This window comes from Panthera pardus, unplaced genomic scaffold (genome assembly GCF_024362965.1).
Source record: "Panthera pardus isolate Hobbes unplaced genomic scaffold, ASM2436296v1 HiC_scaffold_11, whole genome shotgun sequence".
NCBI classification, from domain to species: Eukaryota; Metazoa; Chordata; class Mammalia; order Carnivora; family Felidae; genus Panthera; species Panthera pardus.
Genome location: NW_026526666.1, coordinates 77,858,350 through 77,882,333, shown reverse-complemented (window position 1 = coordinate 77,882,333; position 23,984 = coordinate 77,858,350). Strand labels below are relative to the sequence as shown.

Sequence of the window (23,984 nt, the reverse complement as noted above, 5' to 3'; positions counted from 1 at the left end):
GTCACCGGTACTTCCGAGCACTCATGTGGGTCTGTGGCAAATGAGGCCAGGGGTGCCTGGGATGGAGAAAGCCTGGCCAGTCCCCTTCTCAGCTTTGCCCAAATTAACTTGCTGTGCGGCTGGGGGCAAGTCCCTTTCCCTGTCAATCTCCTCATCCATAAAACAAGGGCTCCAGGCTAGTAAGTCTCTCTGGGGCTTTCCAGCTCTAACCATGCAGAATGTGAGCATTCACGGTTCAGAAAAGAGGGAACAGGGGTAACCGAGCGGGGGGCGGTCTAGGGAGGAGGGGAGGCAGGAGGGCCATCTGGCCAGGGCCCCATAGACCAAAGGCCCCAAGTGTGGACTTTGGATGCTATCTCCAAACGGAATTACACTCAGGCACAGTATACATACAAACCCATAGAAACGAACAAACACAGGGGCGCCAGGGTGTCAGTCAGTTGAGCGTGGGACTTCAGCTCAGGCCATGATCTCTTGACTCGGTTTGTGAATTCAAGCCCTTCATGGGGCTGCTTGCTGCTGTCAGCATGGAGCCTACTTCCTGCTTTGGATCCTCTGTCCCCCTCTCTCTCTGCCCCTCCCCAACTTGCGCGCGCGCTCTCTCTCTCTCTCTCAAAAATAAACAAACAAAAAGAAATGAAAAAAGACATCAGCCTCCTTGCCAAAATACACCACCTATAAGGCCCATGAAGTTATATATACAGGGATTTTTTAAAATAAACTTTTTATTTTTGTAATTAATGTGAGATTTACAGAAGAGCTGCAAAGAGTGTAGAGTTCCCATATACCCCTTACCCAGTGTCAGTTTTCCTAATATTATCGTCTCACACCTCAGTGGCATGTTTGTGAAAGCTAAAACAAAACAACATTGGGGTGCCTGGCTGGTTCAGTCGGTAGAGCATGGAACACTTGATCTCGGGGTTGTGAGTTCGAGCCCCACGTTGGGCGTAGAGATTAGTTAAAAATATTTTTTAAAAAATATAACAGGGGCACCTGGGTAGCTCAGTCGGTGGAGCACCCAGCTCTTGAGTTTGGCTCAGGTCAGGATCTCATGGAGTTTGTGAGTTTGAGCCCCACTTTGGGCTCCCTGCTGATGGTGCTGAGCCTGCTTGGGATTCCTTCTCTCTGGCTCTCCCCTGCTCACGTGCTCTCTCTCTCTCTCTCTCAAAAAATAAATAAACTTAAAAAAAACAAAACAAAACCTTAAAACAAAACAATTCTGGTACATCTCTGTTGCTCAAGTCCAGACCTTATTTGGACTTAGCCAGCTTTTCCATTAACACTCTGCCTGATCCAGGAACCTACCCAGGCAACTATATTGTATCCAGTCAGCACATTTCCTAGCGTTCTCTGGTCTGTGACTGTTTCTGTCTTCCCATGCTTTTTATAACCCTGTTTTGAGGAGTCCTGGTCAAGTGTTTTATAAAATGTCCTTCAACTGGCGTCCGTCAGAGGTGTTCTCCAGAGTCATGGGTTCGGGGGAAGAAAACCACAGAAGTGACATGCCCTTCTCATCACATGATATCAGGAGTACACGACATCCAGTCCACTCACTGCTGGTGACGTTAACCTTGATCACTTGGCCAAGGTGGTGTCGGCCAGCATTCTCCATTGCAAAGTTACTATTTTCCCATTTTCCGCTCTGTAGTTGAGAAGCTAGTCGAATGTCCAGTGCACGGTCAAGGGAAGGGGAGGGGTAACTAGGTTCCATCTCCTGGAGGGGAGAATCTACATAGATTAGTTGGAATTCTTTGGGAAGGAAAATGTATTTCTTCTTTCCCAGTGAGCTATCTATTCAATAATTTATTTCTACCAGTGTGGACTCATGGATGTGTATTCTATACTTTTGGGTCATAATCCAATACTCTCTCTGTTATTTCTTTTATTGCTCTAATATTTGCAATTTGGGCCACTGGAGTGATTGGGCTCCTGGGTCCCTCTGACACAACTCATTCTTTTGTGTTTTGAGTACTTTCCAATTCTGGTGCCTCCAGATGTTCCAGGCTCACCTTTTCCCTCTCCCAGCCCAACAATCAGCCATTGCTCCAAAGAAATAGTATATTTTTAAAACGAATCCTCCATGGGGCGCCTGGGTGGTTCAGTCAGTGAAGTGTCCGACCTCATCTCAGGTCATGATCTCACAGTTGTGAGTTCGAGCCCCGCGTCGTGCTCTAGGCCGACAGTGTGGAGCCCGCTTGAGATTCTCTCTCTCTGCTCCTCCCTTGCTTGTGCTGTCCCTCTCAAAAATAAATAAACATTAAAAAAAATTGGGGGGCGCCTGGGTGGCTCAGTCGGTTGGGCATCCAACTTCGGCTCAGGTGACGATCTCGCAGCCTGTGAGTTCAAGCCCCACGTCGGGCTCTGCACTGATAGTTCAGAGCCTGGAGCCTGCTTCAGATTCTGTGTCTCCCTCTCTCTCTGCCCCTCCCCTGCTCTCGCTCTGTCTCTCTCTCAAAAGCAAAATAAAAACATTAAAAAAATTTTTTTTAACTAATTCTGCAATTATTATCTTGTCAGTGGTCCAAATACATCGCACTGCATTTGAATACATGATGAAAAAAAAGTTATCTTGTTCAATTACTGCTTAAAACACACCTTAATTTTTTTTGCAGCCCTACTGTGATGTCTTTTTACAATATACTAGGAGATGGGGTGCCTGGCTGGCTCAGTCAGAAGAGCATGTGACTCTTGATCTCAGAGTCGTGAGTTCAAGCCCCATGTAGAGACTACTTAAAATAAATATGTGAATAACTTGGGCCACCTGCGTGGCTCAGTCGGTTCAGCATCCAACTCTTGATATCAGCTCAGGTCATGATCTCACGGTTCATGGGATCAAGCCCTGCCTCAGAGTCTGGCTCTGCACTGACAGCATAGAGCTCGCTTGGGATTCTCTCTCTCCCTCTCTCTGCCCCTCCTCTGCTCTTTCTCATACATACATACATACATACATATGTACATAAATAACTTAAAAAAGTATACTAGGAGCATAGAAACAGGGGAGGGACCTGTCATCTTCTCTCCATCTCCAGGAGTCCTTGATGAATTTAACCTCTGTGTTCTGCTAAAGCTTGGGTCACCCTTCCTACACAGGTGACCTAGCTCCTGGGTCCTCCCCAGTCTGAGCTGCCCAGAGGAGCTATCAAAGGCCAAGGTAATTCCTGGATCCTTTCTCTCTCCAGGTCCCCCATCCCCCGCCAAGGGGATAAGCAGTCCTGGACCTCTGCAGACCTCACCCAGGCTGGCCAGGTGCAGGCAGGCTCCAGGAAGGAAGCTGGCAAGCCCAGCCACCAAGACAGACAAATGTGGGCAGGGCACCATTACATCCAGAGTGTTCCTGGGAATTAGGGCCAAGGTTTGCAAAATCCAGCCGTAAGTGGAGCAGGGGTTCCCCGGAGCAGCCCTGGGTTCTGCAGAAGAGTCAGCTTCTCAGGAAAGAGCAGCTTTCATGAGCCGGAAGAGGGCGAGACTTCAGCTCACGGCTCGCTTTGGGAGGGGACATAGCTAGCTGCGTGACTCATCACCCGGTCCTGCCGGCTACAACTGGCCCAGCGCTGGACCTCCCAGAGGAGGTCCCAGGCAGGCAATCAATACCGCACGTAGGGACACAGGCCCAGTGCTGGGGGAGCCCTGGGGAGGAAGGAAAGTAGCATTTGAAGAGTCTCAGGCAGGCCTCACAGAGGAGGTGACATCATCAAAAAGATGAATGGAATTGGCCAGGCAGCAGTCCGGAGGGAAGGAGGGGAGGGCACTCCCAGCCAAGGAAGAGGCAGATGTAAAGGGCTGGCACAGGGCCCGTGGCCTAGAGAGTAGTCCATAAATGTGAGGCATTATTGTTGTGGTTGACTTATCATCATGACGGTTGTTAACCTGGACTTGTTTCTTAATATTTTTACTATCTTACAGGTACTTACTACAATGAATAAACGCTGAATGTCACTGAGTTTTTCTTACCTATAAAAGGGCTGCTGTGAAGATTAGGGGTACAGGGGCACCTGGGTGGCTCAGTCGGTTGAGGATCCGACTATGGCTCAGGGCATGATTTCATGGTTCACGAGTTCGAGCTCCATATCGGGCTCTGTGCTGACAGCTCAGAGGCCTGGAGCCTGCTTCGGATTCTGTCTCTCTCTCTCTCTCTCTCTCTCTCTCTCTCTCTCTCTCTCTCAAAAATAAATAAGCATTGGGGCGCCTGGGTGGCGCAGTCGGTTAAGCGTCCGACTTCAGCCAGGTCACGATCTCGCGGTCCGTGAGTTCGAGCCCCGCGTCAGGCTCCGGGCTGATGGCTCGGAGCCTGGAGCCTGTTTCCGATTCTGTGTCTCCCTCTCTCTCTGCCCCTCCCCCGTTCATGCTCTGTCTCTCTCTGTCCCAAAAATAAATAATAAAAAACGTTGAAAAAAAAAATTAAAAAAAAAATAAATAAGCATTAAAAAATGTATATAAAAAAGAAAACATAATAAAACATTAAAAAATGTTTTTAATTTAAAAAATTAAGATTACGGCCACAGCATACACAACGCTCAGTGGAACAGCTGAGACCAGCTGTGGGCCCCAGTGGCCTCGTTTTCCCTCTCTCCTTGGCTGGTGGCCAGCCCCTGGGGTTGTGCATGGGGGGCATAGGAGGGAACACTTTGGGATCTTTAAAGTTGATGGGCAACAAAACAGGGACTTGGGTAGGCAAGGTCAGGCAAGCCCAGGGGAACAGCTTCAGGGACCGGGTACAAATGCACGCTCCCTCCACCTGGGCCCTGAGTCTTCTGTGGCCTCCTAAAACCAGCAGGCACTGGAGGCTCGCTGCCTCAAAGAGAGCTGTGTGACCCTGGGCAAGTGACGTGTCTTTTCTGAATCTCTGAGTTTTTTGTTTCCTCAGCTCTGCAAGTGCATTAAAGCCATGCACAGCAATGTCCAAAGCCCACTCCCTGCAACAGCTATATAAACAAATAAATAACGAATCCTAGAAATAACATCCAAAAACAGAATGGATTAACGACTAGTGGTATATTCCTAAAATGGAATATTATTCAATCGTAAAATAAATAAGTCATAGGTATATAGGCAATAGAAATGTATTTTTTTTTAATGTTTATTTATTTGGGGGGGGGGGGAGGGGGCAGAGAAAGACAGAGACACCGAATCTGAAGCAGGCTCCAGGCTCCAAGCTGTCCAGGCTCCAAGCCGTCAGCACAGAGTCCTGACAGCACAGAGCCCGACGCAGGGCTTGAACTCACAAGCAGTGAGATCATGACCTGAACCGAAGTCGGACGCTTAACCGGACACTTAACCGACTGAGCCACCCAGGAGCTCCAACAGAAATGTATTTTAAAAAACAATGCTAGGGGCGCTTGGGTGGCTCAGTCGGTTAAGCGTCCGCCTTCAGCTCAGGTCACGATCTCGTGGTCCGTGAGTTCGAGCCCCGCGTCTGGCTCTGGGCTGATGGCTCAGAGCCTGGAGCCTGCCTCCGATTCTGTGTCTCCCTCTCTCTCTGTCCCTCCCCCATTCATGCTCTGTCTCTCTATGTCTCAAAAATAAATAAACGTTAAAAAAAAAAATTTAAAAAACAATGCTCTGGGTGCCTGGGTGGCTCAGTTGGTTGTGTGTCCGACTCTTGATTTCAGCTCAGGTCATGATCCCAGAGTGGTGGGATGGATGGAGTCCTGCCTTGGGCTCCACACTGAGCCTGCTTGAGATTCTCTCTCTCTCTCTCTCTCTCTCTCTCTCTCTCTCTCTCTCTCTCTCTCTCCCCTTCTGCCCCTCTCCCCCACTTGCACTCTCTTTCCAAACAGTTAAAAAAAAATGCTATGTTGTGAGTGTCTGGCTGGTTCAGTGGGTAGAGCATGACACTCTCGATCTCAAGGGTGTGGATTCCAGCCCCATGTTGGGTATAGAGATTACTTAAAAAAATAAAATCTTACATAAAAACCAACTTCAATGCTGTGTGAAAGAGGGGAATCACATAATCACAGAATGATTCCATTTGTACACAAAAAAGGAAAACTCGATATATTATTTAGGGATTTATACAAAGGTGGCAGAACTAAGAGAAAACCAAGGAAACAATTAGCACAATTAAAGCAAAATTCGGGAGGGGAGCCTGGGTGGCTCAGTCGGTTAAGCATCCGACTTCGGCTCAGGTCATGATCTCACGGTTTGTGGGTTCGGGCCCCGCATCGGGCTCTGTGCTGACAGCTCAGAGCCTGGAGTCTGTTTCAGATTCTGTGTCTCCCTCTCTCTCTGCCCCTCCCCCACTCATGCTCTGTCTCCCTCTGTCTCAAAAATAAATAAACATTAAAAAAAAAAAATCGGGAAAGTGGTCCTTCAGGATGGGAGGGAGGCTGCACCGGACGCATGTGGAAGGTCTCAAAGGTACTGGTGTGGGTCTAGTTTTTATTTTATTTTATTTATTTATTTGGGGGGGGTCTAGTTTTTAAATTAGCTAGCAAACACATGGATGCTTGATTGTAATTATTATTAGCCGTTAAACTGCACATGGTGTCTTTTACAATAAAATTTTCTGTATATAACACTAATACCTACCTTCTAGAATGCAGGCCTCTCTGATAGGGCAGAGAAAATGTGAGTAAAGTATTGGCACAGTAAGCTCTCAGTTTTGAGTGCTTTGGCTCCCTAAGCCTCAGTTTCCCCATCTTCAAAGTAAGCTGGTGGCACTGCTGAGGCTTTGTCCTCCAGCTTGTGGGTTCTGTGTTCCCTTTGTTCACACACACACACACACACACACACACACACACACACACACACACTGCAGGGCAGGTGTCAGGTCCCATCCTCTCTCGAGTCTCCCCACTGCCCTATGTCACTGGTAATTTCGAAAGTGGCAAAGATGACGCCCGGGGCCCTGGAATGGGAGCTCCTAGCCCTAGTTCCAATCCTTTCCAAATGGGCCAATTAGGCCTTTTCTGAACTTCTCCAGGGTAAAATAGGCATAGCAATCTGTTTTCCTCCTCTAAGCCCATGGGTTAATAGTGGAAAGTGCTCCAGTAAGAGACCCTGACTGGTTGACCTGGGAACCTAAAAGCGTTCTCACGGTGGGGGTGGGTGGCATCCGTGAGCCGTGAGAGACTATTCTGTGACCGCTCACATGGTGATTGGTGTAAACGTACCTCTTTGCCTGGTTTTCCGCCTCGGTCACTGTGTACTTCCTGGTTGTACTTTTCTATCCTGCTAAGTGTCCTCACCACGACCCTACCGCTGTGTACCTGCTCCAGTCACGGTGTGCCTGTTGACTGTCCCTGTCTCAGTCTGAAAGGTGCCTGTCTTTGCAATTATGGACCTACCTCCAACGCTGTGTACACCAACCTCTGTGTACCTGATTCACTCAGCGCGACCGTGACTGTCCCGCGGTCGGTCGGGGCGGACTTGTCGGGCGCTCCTAGGTCTGAACGTACGTGGCTGTACCTGTACCGGCCCTCGCATCGCTGTGCGCACTCCGGTGAGTCCGCGCGCACCTGGCTCGGCCCACGCCTCCCGGACGCCGGCGGGCTGTGCGCTCCGGTCCCGCGGACGTCGGCGCCGCGGGGGCCCCGTGCCGCGTCCTGCGTGCGGCGTCCCGCGTCCCCGCCCCCCTTCGGGCCCGGCCGGCTGGCGCGCACCGGCTGCGGGGGCGGGGCCGGAGGCCGGGGCGGGGCGCCGCGGGGGCGGAGCAGGAAGGGGCGGTGGCCGCTCCGCCCCCTGCCGCCCGGGCCGGCAGCCGCCTCCCCTGCCCGGCTTCCGCGTCACGGTGCCGAACGCCACCTGCCTTCTCCGTATAAAGGCGCCACCGGCCTCGCCCCCAGGACTCGGCCCCATGGAGACGCCGCGGGTCGCGGCTGGCACTCGGCGGGGTGAGGCGCGTGGCGGGGCGGGGGGCGCGGACCCCGGGGGCGGGTGGGCGGCGCGGGGAGGGCTCCGGCCGGTCCGGAGGGGAGGGACGTGGGGCGGGTCTCTCCGATTTCGCCGGTCCCCGGGAACCCCTCTAACTTAGCCCAAGTTGGGGGGAGCCTCGGGGAGGGGGGCTGAGGTCCGGAGGGAGGCCGAGGGGCCGCGGAGCTCGGGGCCGCGACAGCCTCCGCGTCACCCGCGCCCGGCGGCCAACCAGAGTTTCCCAGCAACTTTTCTCGCCAGTGGGTCGCCTCGGAAACTCCCCCCCCCCCCCCCCCGGCCGGGGAGTCCGGCCGCGGGCCCTGCGCCTCCTCGGCCTGGGCTCCGAGCGCGGGGCGGGCGGAGGCGCTGACCTCAGCGGGGAAGCCCCCGGTACCCCCCTCCCCCCCGCCAGCGCCTTCCAACCCCGGGTTTCCATCAGAGAGCCCCGCCCCGCAGCTGTGGGGGCGCGGCGACGTCCTCCGAGGCCTCCCAGGACTTCTGGCTCCCCAGGGTTGCCACGGGACTAGGGGCGGGGTAGGAAGTGGAGTCAGACAGCGTAAGTTCAAGTCCTTGCGCCACCAGCTAACAGCTGGATGACCTTAAGCAAGTTCTTGAAGTCTGTGGCTCAGCTTCATCCTGTATATACTGGGAATGATGACTTCTAGCTGGGACAGCTTTCGAGAGGGTAGGAGAGGTGACACGTGCGGCCGGCTTTGCCCGTTGCCACCAGTCAGTGTGGTCTCAACCTGTTGGGTGGGGTAGGGGCTGGAGAGGGGTAGGAGAGAGAGCCACTCCCATCTTTAATTCTTGTGGTTGTCCTACAGGAGCTGTGACAGGTGCTTTCCATCGGTGTGAGCTGTGAGTGGCAGGTGGAAAGAGGTCCACTCAGGAAGCCAGCCCCACCATGAGTCTGTGGGAACTTGACAGTCGTAGCTGCCAAGGTACTCCCAGGCCGGATCAGGAGCCCAGCACTGAGGAGGCATCGGCTGTGGAACTACAGATGAAGGTTGATTTCTTTCGGAAGCTAGGCTACTCATCTGCTGAGATCCACAGTGTCCTGCAGAAACTGGGGGTGCAGGCCGACACCAACACGGTGCTGGGCGAGCTGGTCAAACATGGGTCAGCAGCCGAGCGGGAGCGCCAGGCTTCCCCGGACCCCACTGCTCAGCTCCCCCTGGTCCCCCGGGGTGGGGGCACCCCCAAGGCTCCCACCCTGGAGCCCTCGCCCCCAGAGGAGAACAAGGAGGGCAGTGACCTGAGGCCTGTGGTCATCGATGGGAGCAATGTGGCCATGAGGTACGTGTCATTTCTGGGGCTAAGACCAGGGCCTGTGGCTGGGAATGGTGGCCATGTGTCTCTACACCTGTGGTAAAGAGGCCTTCAGGAAGGAGTGTGACCTGTTTTCACAGACCCATCTAGAGGAAGGGAAGGCCTTTTATTGAGGCTCTACGATGTGCCAAGAGACTCCCTTAATCCTTATGGCGTCTTGGAAGTGGGTCTGTTAGGAATGTTTTAGGGATGAGAACAGAGGCTCAAAGACGTGCTCATGGGCTCAGTATTGGTAAGTGGTAGAGCAAGGATTCGAACTTAAGCCCTTCTGTCTCTGGAGTTCACCTTATGCACTACGTCTCTCCCTGAAGGCCAGCACTCAATCTCAGTTCCTCTCTTGTGACATCAGGCAACTTGGTGTAAGGAGAGTAGAGTGTGGGGCCAGCTCCTCCGTGTAGGAGCCAGTCAGTCACTTGATGTCCGTGAGCTTTCTCTGCTCAGTAGTAAGACCCAGCCAACCCCTGCTCAGGTGACATTTGTGAGGAGGGGCGGCACAGAGCCTGGAGAGAGACGGAAGCTCAGTAAGCTGTAGTTGTTCTTACTGCTGTTACTTAGGGTCTGGGGCCTCTGAGGCCTTGTTGTCCCAGACCTGGACCCCCAAGGAAGCAGGCCCAGGTACTGAGGCCTTTGTCGCTGTGACCAAGAGTGACCTCAAGGATCTGGCTTACATGGGGGGTGTGGGCAGGTCAGCTGTGACTTGGGTTGCCTCTGCTGCAAATGAGGCACCTGGGCCCCAGGGCCAAAGCCAGGACTCCATCCCAGTAACAGTCCCCTCTCCACGAAGACTGTCACAGGGAATGGAGACAGGTGAAGCCAGGGGCCACGGCTGTCACTGACCCCACGGAGCACAAGCCTGCTTTCAATCCAGGCTGCTCCCTCTGGCCCTGCTTTCTCCCGGTCCTTCCAAAGTGGTTGCTGAGTCAGGGCTGGGTGGATCGTTTACCAGGAAAAGTTCCAATGGGCGTGGAGAGGGAGACCCCAGACTCAGGGTGGGGCCTGGAGAGGGCTCTTTGGTGCCAGAGGGGTCTCCCAGGTGGGCTGCCTAAGGCTTCAGTACCCAGAGCCCCTCCCACTCCCGGCCCAGCTGGGCCAAGTCAGCTGTAGGGCTGGTCCTGGCCCAGCTCAGTACGGATGCAGGTGGCCTGTTCTAGCCACCTTTGGATCAGTCTTCCCGTCTGGGAAATGGGCTGAGCCTAGGTGGGAGGTTGGGTAGAGCTGGCTGCCACACGGCTAGCGGCAGCTGGTTACAGTCTGTGCTTTGAGCATTAGGGGTCCCTTCTCAGGCTCCAGCAGCCTGTGGCTGGGCAAGGAGCTGCATAGGTCTGTGACTTCTTCCCCTGGAGGCTTGGGTGGGCTGCACCAAGCTAAGGCTGCCTGCCAAGGACTGTCTTCCCACCCCCTCCCTCCCCAGGGGCAGCCATGTGCTGTGTGTGTTTGTATCCAGGCAGGAGGAGGAGGGGCCTGGGCGGGAGGAGGGGGGTGGCCCCGAGGGGAGCTGGGCCGGAGAGGCACCGCCTTGGGGGTTTCTGAGCTGGGGCTGTAGCAGGAGGGGAATTCCTGCCTCAAACTTCCTGTCTCAGCTGCTACTGGGTTCCTGCCCTGCCGCCCTCGCCCCCAAGGGCAGACAGACCAGCCCCCACCGTATGCAAATCGTGGGGAAATTCACCTCTGTTTCCTTCTAAGGGAATTTTTCTCTTGTAGCTGGGCCCAGCCCGGGCAGATCTCTTTACCTGGGTAGCCTGGCCTAGCCCTGCCCTCTATCCTAGGGTGGGAGCAGCTGAGCCGGAGTCCCTACATCCTCACACATCTTAGCCAGTTCCCTCACCTTCTGGGCGAATGGGACTGCGGTGGGGGAGGGAGGATGTCTGGTTTTCCTGTGCCAGCACAGCTTCCTCCATTGCAACAAGAGGGACTAAAGTTAGCTCTAGGGAGGCACTCCTGGCCTGGCTTGACTTGAGGGACTACATCATGGGCTCTACTCCTGCCAAGAGCAAGGCTCTCCCTACCTGCCTCAGGAGTGCTTTCGGGGCTAGGACAGCTGCAGGCAGACTTGTCCCCAGCTCAGGCTTTTGATGCCCAGAGGCAGTACTCTGTCCTTGAAAGCTGTGGCATCGCATGAAGTCCTAGGGCTGGCAGATGCTGGCCTCGGATGGGCCATATGCACGTACATACGTGTGTACAGAAGCAGGTCAGTGGGTGCATGTGCTGACTGCTTACCTGAGCCAGGGAGCCGAGCCAGGGGATGATCACGTTCCCAATGCGGAGACAGCAGAAGGCCCAGGGAGGGGCATCATGAAGACAAACCAGGGACCTGAGCCATACTGGAAGGTCAGGGAGGCTTCTCCGAGGCAGTGCCGTTTCACACGGGTCCCAAAGAGCAGGAGTTTGCCCGCTGCACTCTTGTCTCTTGTTCCCAGCCTGCCCCTACCTCTTAGCGCTTTGTTCAGACTCAAATTTGAGGGCTTTTCCTTCTGCTAGATAAACTTCAGGTCTTGCTGTTAAGGGACTAGAACAGCAAGCCAGTAGCCCCAGATGTGGGTTCAAGTTCTGTCTCCTACCACCAGCTAGGGAACCTTGGGTGAGTCGCAGAGCCTGGCTTTCCTTCATCGTGGCTTTGTTAAGGATGAAGACAGAAGGTGCGGGGCTCATCTGGCCCCCAGTGGGAGCTTGGTGCCCGCTGACCGCCATCTGCCCCAAGGCCAGGGCTGGTACTTTGTACCTGTCTGAGCATCAGCACCCGTGGTGGTTATGAGCACAGGCCTGGGGCTCGCGTCTCTGTTTCACCATTGCCACAACTTCTGTGCTCTGTAGACCAGTCTTCTCATCTGAATGAAGGGGAAAGGGGCCTTTGATGATAGCACCCTCCTCAGAGGCTTGCTGACAATTCAGTGTTAAGCACTTTGGTTAGAGCCTGGCTCACAGCCCTCAGTAAATGTGAACTTTTTATTGTAAAGAAGCCTGGTGGACAGTGGGGAGGCCCCGCCACCTGGCAGGGATGAGCGCTGCCTTCAGCTGGACTTTGCCCCCCTACGATTTATGGAGACCTTCAGACCCGGGAGCCCCAGCCTATCCCCCAGACAGCCTCCGTGCCCTGCAGCTGCCCCACCTGCCTCTCTATCTTCTCGTGGGGCTATCACCCACCCCAAAACTACCCACAGGATGTGGTTGGCTGTGGCCTTGCCTCCTTTGTGTAACGTTTATTCTGTTTAATTTCACCAAGCATAAGAGACTGAGAGCTGTTCACGGAGGAGTGAATGAGGGGCAGGGGCTGTTGAGGAGGGAGCTGCAGCTGGTCCCGTCCAGCGCCCCCAGCCTGGGCCTAGAGCCCTTCTACAACACCCAGGGTTCCCTGGGGGGTCCCCTGGCCTCCTCTTATCCTCCCAGGAAGCCTCCACTTTGCTGGACTGTCTCTGGCCTCAAGCAAACAGGAAAGTTATGCTGCTGACATGGGCCCTTCTTACAGAGGCTGCAGGCTACCAGGCCCATTTTACAGATACGGAAACTGAGCCAGAGCAAGCTAGCAGCCCCTCAGGGCTGGCTTCTGGATCCAGCCACATTTGGACGGGGTGAAATCCAGTCATCAGACCACAGCAGGGAGTGTCCCATCTCCAGCTCCCCTGCTAACAGAGAGAGTCCCCTGGTGTCTTCCTGACTGTCTTTCTGCCTCAGGTCATGCCCTCCCCAGAAGGGTGAGGAAAGGACAGGGCGGTCCGGGTCTGGGCGTTTGGGGGAATTGGTAGTCTTGGGAGGAAAAGCAATGCCCTTTCACTTTCAGACTGAAAGGCTCCTCAGTGGCCTCTCCCACTCTGTCACTGCCGGCCTGTGTTGGACAATGGATCCTGGCTCCTTCCCCTTCGCCCTCCTGAGTCCCAGCCCCTGGGGCTTGTGTAGGACTGAACTTTAATCCATGTTTAATCCAGAACAATCTGGTTTCTCTTCAGTTAGCTGGGGCTCGTCCCTTCCCACCCCCACCCGCAGCACCGCCCAGCGGCCGAGGGAGGGGTAGTGACTCAGTGTGCCTGTGTGCATCTACGTCCCCGTGGTCCCAGCACCCCCGGGTGGGGCGGGAACCAGAAGGCTGCCAGAGCCTTTCCCCCACCCCCAGGTGTGTTGCAAGCGGCCTGACCCTCCCCCACATGGGAAGCGGGTGCCGCCAGATTCCTGGGCGTCTCCTCACTGTCGGGAGATGGAACTTCAGGGAAAGTCCCCGGTCTGGCCATCCCGGACGCTGTGGGAACCAGCAGGGAATGCAGGCCTTGGGCCAGAGGGCAGTGAGCTGAGCCCAGGGCAGGGGCCCGCAGAGCCACGCCCTCCTGCCTGCGGCTCGGGATGGCAGGCCAGCCACCCTCCAGGGCTGACCCTGTGCCCCTTCTTCTTCCCAGCCACGGGAATAAGGAGGTGTTCTCCTGCCGGGGCATCCTCCTGGCGGTGAACTGGTTTCTGGAGCGGGGCCACACAGACATTACGGTATTTGTACCATCCTGGAGGAAGGAGCAGCCTCGACCTGACGTGCCCATCACAGGTGAGTGGCACCTCTGGGTGGGGGGGCGCACTGCCCCAGCCGGGCTTTTTCCCCAGGGAGACGGTTTGGGTGTGACTGACCACTTCTGGGCCTCAAGCAGGGACCAGCTTGGTTTGTTTTTGTTTTGTTTTTACTGTTTGTTTATTTTTGAGAGAGGAAGCGAGCATGAGTGAGGGGGGCGGGGAGGGGCACTGAGATCGGGGACAGAGGATCCCAAGCGGGTTCCGGGCTCTGCACTGACAGCAGAGAGCCCAACGCAGGGCTCGAACTCACCAACTGTGAGATCGTGACCGAACCAAAGTCGGGTGCTTAACCGACTGAGCCACCCAGATGCCCCAAGGACCAGCATTTGTTTTCCTGGCTTCTGCTGTCCTCTGCCCCTGCCTGCCGTGGTGTACCTGGAGTTCGGAGCTCCTGTGCCTGGCCACCCAGAGGCTCTGGGTCCAGATGGGGCTCTGACCTGTGCTGCCACTGCCTCCCAGACCAGCACATCCTGCGGGAACTGGAGAAGAAGAAGATCCTGGTGTTCACCCCATCGCGCCGGGTGGGCGGCAAGCGCGTGGTGTGCTATGACGACCGCTTCATCGTGAAGCTGGCTTTTGAGTCCGACGGCGTCGTGGTCTCCAATGACACGTACCGGGACCTCCAGGGCGAGCGGCAGGAGTGGAAGCGCTTCATCGAGGAGCGGTTGCTCATGTACTCCTTCGTCAACGACAAGTACGTTCCTGGCTCCCGGGCCCCGGGGTCCCGGGGGAGAAGCCAGACGTGTCCTCTGGCACGGGGCTTTGCTGCGGGGAGCTCTGCTGGGGCCGCGGCCTTGTATCCAGGCAGCTTTGGGAGTGAGTGCAGGGGACTCACCACCAGGTAAAAGGGGCCAGGCTAGGCCAGGGGATCTGAATGTGGAGTTGCCGAAGCTTCTGTGATAGGATCTGGTCAGTGGTTCCCAGCACTCGCTCTCTGGCCAGAGGCTGGCGGATGGATGCAGCCTTAGTTTCAGATTTTCAGGTTGCTGGCCTCCCCACGCCCTCAGGGAGTGCCCAGCAAGAGAACTGCCCTGGCGGGGTCCTCCTCCCCTCCCTTGGGGCATTCCCGCCCTGGGCCCAGAGGTGTCCTGCAGGACGAACAGCAGTTTCCGGAGCTGCTCTCCCACCTACCCTGCAGGTTCATGCCCCCCGATGACCCCTTGGGCCGTCACGGGCCAAGCCTGGACAACTTCCTGCGGAAGAAGCCACTCACAGCCGAGCACCGGAAGCAGCCGTGTCCCTATGGTAAGAGACCCAGCTGCCCCCTCACTCCTTCCCCTTCCTCTCTCATCCAAGGCAGCCTGGGCCCCCGAGTGCTTCCTCTCCGAGCCCACCCAGCCCCACGTTTCCTGTGCCCCACCTTTCCCCCTCCCAGCCCTGGTTCTGGAACCCCTTGCTTAGACACCCCCTCATTTTCTTCCAGGGAGGAAATGCACCTATGGGATCAAATGCCGGTTCTTCCACCCAGAGCGGCCCAGCCGCCCCCAGCGCTCTGTGGCTGATGAGCTCCGTGCCAGTGCCCTCCTCTCACTCCCTAGGGCCCCGAGCAAGGAGAAGAGTGGCCGGCGGCCTTCACCTTCATCCCAGCCCGGCTCTCTGCCGGCAGAGCATGAGCAGGGCAGCCTAGATGGGAAGAAGCTGGGAGCCCGGGCATCGCCAGGGCCGCACCGAGAGGGTCTGACACAGACCTTCGCCCCAGCGGGCAGGAGCCTCCCACCTAGCGGGTGCAGCGGCAGCAGCTTTGGGCCCGCAGACTGGTTCCCACAGACGCTGGATTCTCTCCCATACAACTCCCAAGAGTGCCTGGACTCAGGCATCGGCTCCCTGGAGAGCCAGATGTCAGAACTGTGGGGGGTCCGAGGAGGAGGCCCTGGAGAACCCGGCCCGCCTCGGGGCCCTTATGCTGGCTACGGCCCCTACGGGGCTGAGCTCCCGGCCACTCCAGCCTTCCCTACCTTTGGACGGGCCGTGGGTGCCGGCCACTTCAGTGTCCCTGCTGACTATGCCCCGCCGCCAGCTGCCTTTCCACCCCGAGAGTATTGGTCTGAGCCGTACCAGCTGCCCCCACCCACCCCAGTCCTGCCGGAGCGGCAGGTGCCAGGCCCAGGGGCCGACCGGGGCCCGTGGGCCGGGGCCGGGAGCCTAGCCAAGGAGCGAGCCAGTGTGTACATCAAGCTGTGCGGGGTGTTTCCCCCGCACCTGGTGGAGGCCGTGATGGGGCGCTTCCCTCAGCTCCTGGACCCCCAGCGGCTGGCTGCTGAGATCCTTTCTTACCAGCCCGGGCACCCCAGCGAGTGACCCAGCCGTGCGGCTGCCAGCCCTAAGGCTGGACAGAGGGAGGAGTAAAGTAGGGAAGGGAACCCACAAACCAAAGATACTGTAGGATTGGTCCTGGCCCACCCGGCACCTGGAGCCGGCTGCCGAGTGGGGCAGGAACGATCACCCTGTTGATGCACATTGTATCTGTAGTTTAAGGAGACGCCGCCTTAAAGGCGTCAGTCCGTGGCTGAAGCCCAAACCCTCCTTTCTCTCAGAGGGCGGGGAGGGAGGTGGTGGGGAGCAGAGGCCTGGGCTGGGGGCCCTGCGCACGACCCCCCACCTCCGCCCCACCCCTGGGATGCCGGCCTCGGCTGGCTAGTTAGGCACTGTGTGCCTGCCCTCCAAGGGCCCCTCCTGTACGCCAATGAGGCCTCATCAGTGCTCTCGCAGGGCACCGGGCCTCATGTTAGTAAGCAAGATGCTTCTTAATAACCCACCTTCTGACCCACTCTGTTCGCAGCGCCCTTGCCCCCGCCGGGGGTGGGGTGGGGGGAGCGGGCCAAGGGCCCTCTGTCCCTACCCCCTCTTCCCTTCCTTCTATACTGAGTCCTCTCACCCTTCCCCGAGGGTGGGGACACGTATTGGTGTTGTACAGGTGTCATGTTAACTACTTTAAGTGGAAGTCCTTGCGCTCCCTTAACACGTCAATAAAGTACAATGTGAGCCCCTTTAAGAGATGCTGGTCTTTGTTGTACCCGGGGGTTGAGCCGGCCTTTGGGCAACAAGAGGTCGGCAGGTGGGCACCAAAGTGCTCAGCCCCCGGGGGCGGAGGCTTCCTTTACTGAGAGAAGGCGGTGGGGCGACACAGGCAGGATCGGGCTGTTCCTCTTTTCCGTCCTGGGACCGGAGCCGAGGGCAGAAAACTATCTGGCTGAGAATAGGGCTTCCAGGAGAGTTTGGGAGAGAAGGGGGTGGGGAAGCCCTTGGGTGCTCGGCTCAGGCACCATCTTCCCAGACACTGCGGTGTTCTAGGGGCCGAGCTGCACAGCGGAGCAGGGGGCGCCTGGGGGGCAGCCTGGAGAGGCGGTGCCAGGCTAACCTCCAAGCGGGAGGTTAGGGGTCCTGGTCCTAAACTCAAGAACTGGCTCTGCCACCCCAATTATGTCACCTGGGGCAAGTGACTACCCCACTCTGGGTCTCCCATTTCCTCATCTGCGAAGTGGTGATAATGTACCCACCTTACAGGATTGTAGGGGGTACACAAGAGCATGCTTGTTGAGTGCGTGACCCAACGCCTGGCACATAGTAAGTGCTCATTAAAGAGCCTCCGGCGTCGTTCTCTGTGGGCTGTGTTCACCTCACCATTTCAACCTTCTTATCTGCCCCGAGAAGGAAGTCAGCCAGGAATATATGAATTTTTTCTTTTTTTTTCCCCCAGATGGATAAATGAGATATAAATGTTAAATATTTTATGTTTTTAAAAAATTTTTAATGTTTATTTTTGAGAGAGTGAGAGCGCCAGCGGAGGAGGGGCAGAGAAAGAGACACAGAATCTGAAACAGGCTCTGGGCTCTGAGCTGTCAGCAGAGAGCCCCGATGTGGGCTGGAACCCACAGGCCATGACATCACGACCTGAGCTGAAGTTGGACGCTTAACCGACTGAACCACCCAGGCGCCCGGAATGTTAAATATTTAAGTGAAAAGTGGGGCTGTCAAATGATCCCCAAACACCATCAACAGGGCAAAATGGAAAAATACAGTTTTAATAATTCTATATTTGAACATCTCACCTAATTTGTACTTATTGTTTATGAAGCTTTTATAGTATCTGTATTTTTTTTAGAAACTGTTCTAGCACAGAACAGCTGTGCGGCAAGTTGAGGAAAATGCCACACTGGCGATCTCCCTGCACATTAGGCCCCCGCTTCGTTCTTCACCCTGAACATTCTTTAGAAGCCTGCACTGGGCAGGAACCCAGGCGCAAGGTGGGAAGGAACTCAGCAAACATTATCTCAAAGCCTCCACACCTGCTCTTCAAGGCGCCCCGTGCCCATTGCTTCCAGCCTCCTTCGAAGGTTTTATCTGCACAAAGAAATGTCATTGCCTTATTTATAAAATACTTTCTTCCCATCAAGGACTGTATTCCAGATAAAAGGCTTTTTTATGGGCCTCTGTTGCTTTGTATGGAACAGGAAGCTGCTGCTTGTGTTTTGAGGGATGGGGGAAGGGTCCTACAGGCCAGCGGCAGCAGGCAACGGGGCTAGACCGGGGGTGGCTAATGTCTAGAGGCTGTGCCTGGCCCTGCTGGCTCGTTGACCGGCACCAACAAGGACAGCAGAGCCCATGAGGCAGGTGCCAGCCGAGTCTGGGCTCCGGCGAGGGTTGAGTCAGTCCAGGGTCCTGACGGCCTGCACCTGCACCCAGCTTGGCTGTGCCAGCCATCCGGGGCTTGGAGCTGCTCTGTCCAGGGCCTCTTTCTCAATCTGGCAGCCAGGCCCGATGCCCAGGATGTATCTTTCCCATGACTTGGGCTGTCACTGCAAAGCTCCGCACCACCTCCTGCCCTGCCCGCTGAGGCACCTTTCCTCACAAGGCCTCAGTGTTCCCACCTGTAAAAGGGACACAAGGATCCCTGCATCTCTCTAGACTGACAAGAGGATACCTCAGTTGGTGTGGTGCCAGCCTGAGAGGGAAAAGTCCTGGCCGTGTGGCCCTGGGCCGCTCACTTCCCTCAGCTCCCTGGCTTGCCTCACAAAAGAGTTGTAAGGTTCCCACAGGCTCGTGGGAAGGAGAGGGTGCCAGGGCAGGAACTGATCCTGAGACAGAAGTTCAAGCCACCGAGGCGTGGAGAGGATCAGACTCAGGTGGCTGCCCGCGTGCCCTTTCCTCCTCTGCCTTCCTGGTTCTAGAAGCTGAGAAGCTGGTGGGGAAACCAGTGAGTATGCAAATCCTTGCCCTGTTGGGAAATGATCCTGGGGAGCTCCCGGTGCATGGCCTCCTGCCAGCCCTTCCCGAACCCCCTCCCACACATCCCCCACCTCACCCTGGGGCTCTTACCAGCTGGGGCCAGGCCCTGAGTCTCCTTGCCAGCTGTCTCAATGCAGGTTAATCCTGCTGGGGGCACAGGGTGATTCCAGAAACCTTGGCCTCCCTGGCAGAGAATGACCTGGCCCCCAAAGGATGAGAGTCCCTGCCCACTCTGTCCCCATCCCACTTTGTTAGCCTGAGGAACACCCAGTGGTCTCCGAAGAGCTGGGGAACTTCAGCCAGGAGCAGGAGGGCTCTGAGGCTCCAGGGGAGTAGCTGGTTCTCCCAGGCCACCCACCCCGAGACTGCTAGCACCTCGAACATTGTTGGTCTCCCTCAGGGTGGCGTGGGGCAGTGGCTGAGAAGAGGCCACTGCTGACCATGCAGTTGCCACTTCCTTCCCTCATGTCCCCTCCCCTACAGAGAAGGGCAGGGCCCCCGGCCCAGAAGGAGGGGGTGGGCAGGCCTCCATCAGAGAAACTGGGACCCAGTGAAACACAAATCTAGGAGGTGGGTGTGGGGAGGGTGGTGGAGCCACCAGCCCAAAGCCCAGGCCCGGCTGGTCCCCTGGGGGCTCCTGGTCCCCTGGGGGCTCCTGCCCCCAAACAAGGCGGTCTCAGGATCCTAGCACTCTTTCTCTGGGGCTTCTCAAATCTCTGGCTCATTTTCTTCCCCCTAGACCAGAGCAGAGTGGGTGGAGTTAAGAGCAGTGAGTAAGTGCCTGTTCAGGGGACCTCCTTGTTCAAGGGAAGGGTGTGGGAGATTTGGCTGAAAAAGACAGGAAGGAAAGCCCTGCAATTAAGGAAACTCAAGCCATCCCAGGCCAGGATATGTAAATCCTTCCAGCTAGTTCCTGGATGGGGAGGAGGCCTCAGGCTGTCCTCCTAGGATGTGGCTTCCTGGAGCCCTTCTCAAGGCAGCTGCTGGCCATCTCAAGTTGTCTGCCCATGTAAGAAATGGCTGCAAAGGTGGAAGAAAAGGATCAGGCCACCCATAGCAACCCACACTGACTCCGACATGTTGCTGGGTCTGGGAAGGGTCCAGCGGCTCAGATTCTGGCTGCTGTCCAGAGAAGAGCCCCACTGAAGGCCAGGGGTGCTTATGGTGCTCTGCCTGCCACCTGCTGGCACCTCCTGGTATGACTGTCTGTGCAGCAGGGGGCGGCTCAGCCCTCACAGCCACCAGCACTGGCCTGAACGAAATGCCAAGAGACAAGCATCTCCAATAGGATCTGAAAACAAGAATTTAAAGAGAATAATATGGAGAGTGCTAAGGCAAAAATGGGAATTCTTTTTTTTTTAATACTTTTTTTTTTTTTTGGTAACACTTATTTTTGGGAGAACGCAAGTGGGGGAGGGGCAGAGAGAGGGGGACAGAGGATCCTAAGCGGGCTCTGCGCTGACAGACAGCAGTGAGCCAGATGTGAGGCTCGAACTCACGAACCGTGAGATCATGACCTGAAGTTAGACACTCAACTGACTGAGCCACCAGGTGCCCCTCTTTTTTTTTTTTTTTTTTTTTTTAATGTAAGCTCTACGCCCAATGCGGTGCTTGAACTCATGACCCTGAGATCGAAAGTCAGTTCTACCAACTAAGCCAGCCAGGTGCCCCCAAAATGGGAATTCTTAATGGCGTCTGCAGCTCCACCTGGCAAAGCGGCACCAGACGTCACGGTCACGCCTCCTACAAAACGGGAAGCTCCAGAAAATTCCAACTCCTATGGGTAACAAATAACCCAAGAAAAATCCTCAGGAACTGGAGGAATAAGGAAAGGGAGAAAAACAAAGCATTCACATTTCAAAAGTGATTGGGGCGATAAAAATCACAGTGAGATCCGTGTTTTAACCCCTTGGTACATTCTCTACAGCTCAGCAATCCCACTGCTAAGAATCCTGTTTGCAAAGCCGAAGGCGCCATGATACTGCCCGAAATGGCAAAAGAAGGAAAAGAGCATTCATGCCATCAGAAGACCGGTTACATAAATTTTGGTGTAAGCATATAAAGGAATGTGAAGTAGCCGACAGAAGTGAGGCGGCTGCATTTACAGAACACTTTCCAAGCTGGATTACTAGATCAAAAACGTATGCCACCATTTTTGTAAAAGCCACATGCGTGTGTGCGAATAAACTCCTTTGGGAGGACACGCAATGAACTGCCTCTGGGAAGGACAACTAGTCGCTGAGGGACAGGTGGGCTGACTTTTTTCCTTGACCCTACTCCAGCCCTATTTGAATGTATGTCGTTTGCATGTGTTACTTATTCAAATGAAATATTTTAAAGCCTGAGGAAGGTACAGAAGTAAGTTATGGGGGTGGGGGTGGGGATCTGAAGAGGGTTATTTTGGCCTGGGCGGGGCGGGGGGGGGGGTCCTCTAAAGTTTATTCTAGTACACGAACAGTCAACACTTAGAGCACAACGTGTGCGTGTTGTTAAAACATGACAACTGCCCATTCTGAAGATCAAAACGGTTGAATGTCAGCGACTGCTTGCGGTTCAACTGAACATTTATGAATTATCTACATGTACTAATGAGTATTTACGGAGACTGTATCACAACACATTCAGAGAACCAAAACAGGCTGAGCCAGAAAATGGATACAAATCGAAGGTCCGATATGTTCTTCCCACCTGCCATGAGCCATCCTCCAAACCCTCCTTCCTGGGGACCACCACCCTGAGCTGAAGTGGGGATCAGAATCCATACCACCGGCTGTCTTAGCAGTGAGAACCTTTACTCTGCAGAAGCAGTTTCTTTTTTCTTAACTTTTTTCAACGTTTTATTTATTTTTGAGAGAGGGAGAAAGAGTGCAAGTGGGGGAGGAGGGAGAGAGAGGGAGACACAGGATCCGAAGCAGGCTCCAGGCTCCCAGCTGTCAGCACAGAGCCCGATGTGCGGCTCGAACCGACGAACCCCAAGATCACGACCTGAGCTGAAGTCAGCCGCCCAACCGACTGAGCCGACCCAGGCGCCCCTGCAGAAGCAGTTTTTGAAGCCAAGTGAAAACGGTTTCAAATCATGAAGCTTCCCATTTAGAAATTCAGACACGAGCACATTGACATTAACACAGGAATGAGAATCCCAATTCCTTCCGACTCTCTCCGCATCTTCCACGCACAGCATCTTCCCCAGGCACTGAGGAGGACACCAATCTGGGAGGAGTCACTGTGTACAAAGAAGCACAAAGCCGCTCTCTCTCTCTCCACACTGCGCCAGGGCAGTGGCCCTGGAGTCGGGCTTCAGAGGTGAACTTCTACATGTAGTAATTAATGCCTCAGTCATTTGGAGTGAGGCTGAGGGGCAGAGCAGTCAGGAATAAAAGCAGAACAACTAGGTCACAGCGTGTTTCAAAACAGCGTATTTACTCCTTTCAAAGTTTGGCCATTTTAATATTTATTCCAATGCCCTTATTCACCGCACAGGTTGAGATATCGACAATACTCTCTATAGACTACTTAACAGAGTATTCTAGAGCACCCCAAGGCTCAATTTGTGCAAGCACTGGAAAGGCACCCAAGACACATACAGCAGCTCTGAAAAACCTACGCTCAGCTTGTACGGGCCGGATCTGAACTTACGGCACTTCCCTCGGCCCCTCCCCCAGAAGAGCTTCCGATCTTTCACTTGGTGGGTTGTCCCTGCTCTCCATCTTCAACTTTGTAGGGTCAGATCCTATTGAGAACATTTTGAGTTGGTTTTTTTTTTATTTTTTTTAATGTTTATTTGTTTTTGAGAGAGAAAGAGACAGAATGCGAGTGGGTTGGGGCAGAGAGAGAGGGAGGCACAGAATCTGAAGCAGGATCCAAGCTCCAAGCTGTCAGCACAGAGCCTGACATGGGGCTCGAACTCACGAACTGTGAGATCATGACCTGAGCTGAAGTCCGACGCTCAACCGACTGAGCCACCCAGGCGCCCCGAGAACATTTTGAGTTTCAACAAACTATTTCCTCAGCCCCTGGAAGAGCATACTTGAGACTCCCTAGGGAGCTCTGTACAGACACCTCCCTTCCAGGAGAAGACACAAAATACAACTACCAAGTGCCTGGGTGTTTTAAAATGTCTCATAACTACCAAAAGGAGCGAAGGACAATCTCTTCCTGATGTGGACATGAGAAGCCTAAAGGCCTAAAGCAAAATACCATTCCAAACCCAAGTAACCTGGTGAAGACCTGTCCGGAAGGAAGCCCCTCTCAGGGCTCCTGGCAGCTGTTCCGGTTCCGAGGTTATCGGCCCCGTGGATGTTTGTGGACAAACTTAGTTAATAAGCAAAGTTACAAGCCCCTCTCAAGGCTCCTGGCAGCTGTTCCGGTTCCGAGGTCATCGGCCCAGTGGATGTTTGTGGACAAACTTAGTTAATAAGCAAAGTTACAAACATCACAAGCACGGTAAGCAGGATCTCTTGGGTTTCTTTCCTAAACCTCCCCAATCTAAAGACACAAGCAGTCTCTCAGGACGTAAATATCTTCGGTCTGTGGCCAGCTTTCAGGACAACTGGCAGGTCCCCTAATCAATGATTAAAACTTTATAGAGAAAAGAAGTATAAAGCAAGCAGCCTACTTCTAACCATGATTATACATACACGTGTATTCACATACAGGGGTATGCTTTTATTTATTTACTTTTTTTTTTTTTTAATTTTAACTGTTGATTTATTTTTGAGAGAAAGAGAGAGAGGGCGAGTGGAGGGGAAGAGAGAGAGAGGGAGGCACAGAATCCGAAGCAGGCTCCAGGCTCTGAGCTGTCAGCACAGAGCCTGATGCGGGGCTCGAACCCACAAACTGTGAGATCATGACCTGAGCCGAAGCCAGAGGCCTAACCGACTGGGCCACCCAGGCGCCCCAAGTATGTTTTTAAATAATACATCTTTTTAATTGCAATCCGACTAGACCTCCAGCAAATGTCAGAGAGTCAGAAATATTTTCAGGTTTGCTGTGTGCTTTTCCTTGGGATCATGGAAACTGTGGGAACCCCCACT

General features: G+C 54.8%; 1 protein-coding gene across 2 annotated transcripts; it reads left to right on the top strand.

Moving 5' to 3' along the window:
- The first annotated feature begins 7,690 nt into the window (after positions 1–7,690).
- On the top strand, positions 7,691–16,717 carry ZC3H12A (zinc finger CCCH-type containing 12A). 2 transcript variants are annotated; one of them, XM_019430242.2, is made up of 6 exons: positions 7,691–7,832; positions 8,676–9,147; positions 13,563–13,702; positions 14,185–14,419; positions 14,864–14,970; positions 15,149–16,717. In XM_019430242.2, the coding sequence occupies exons 2-6, from the start codon at positions 8,756–8,758 to the stop codon at positions 16,021–16,023; spliced, it is 1,749 nt and encodes a 582-aa protein (XP_019285787.2). In that variant the 5' UTR covers positions 7,691–7,832; positions 8,676–8,755; the 3' UTR covers positions 16,024–16,717. The 2 variants fall into 2 exon arrangements, with proteins under 2 accessions (XP_019285787.2, XP_019285788.2); XM_019430243.2 differs by lacking the exon at positions 7,691–7,832 and adding an exon at positions 8,356–8,536.
- The last annotated feature ends 7,267 nt before the right edge of the window (positions 16,718–23,984 follow it).

Coding starts and splice junctions, on each gene's coding strand:
- ZC3H12A (XM_019430242.2), top strand. CDS start 8,756: ATGAGTCTGTGGGAACTTGACAGTCGTAGCTGCCAAGGTACTCCCAGG. Junction 13,703..14,184: donor ACCTGACGTGCCCATCACAG/GTGAGTGGCACC, acceptor ACTGCCTCCCAG/ACCAGCACATCCTGCGGGAA. Junction 14,420..14,863: donor TACTCCTTCGTCAACGACAA/GTACGTTCCTGG, acceptor CCTACCCTGCAG/GTTCATGCCCCCCGATGACC.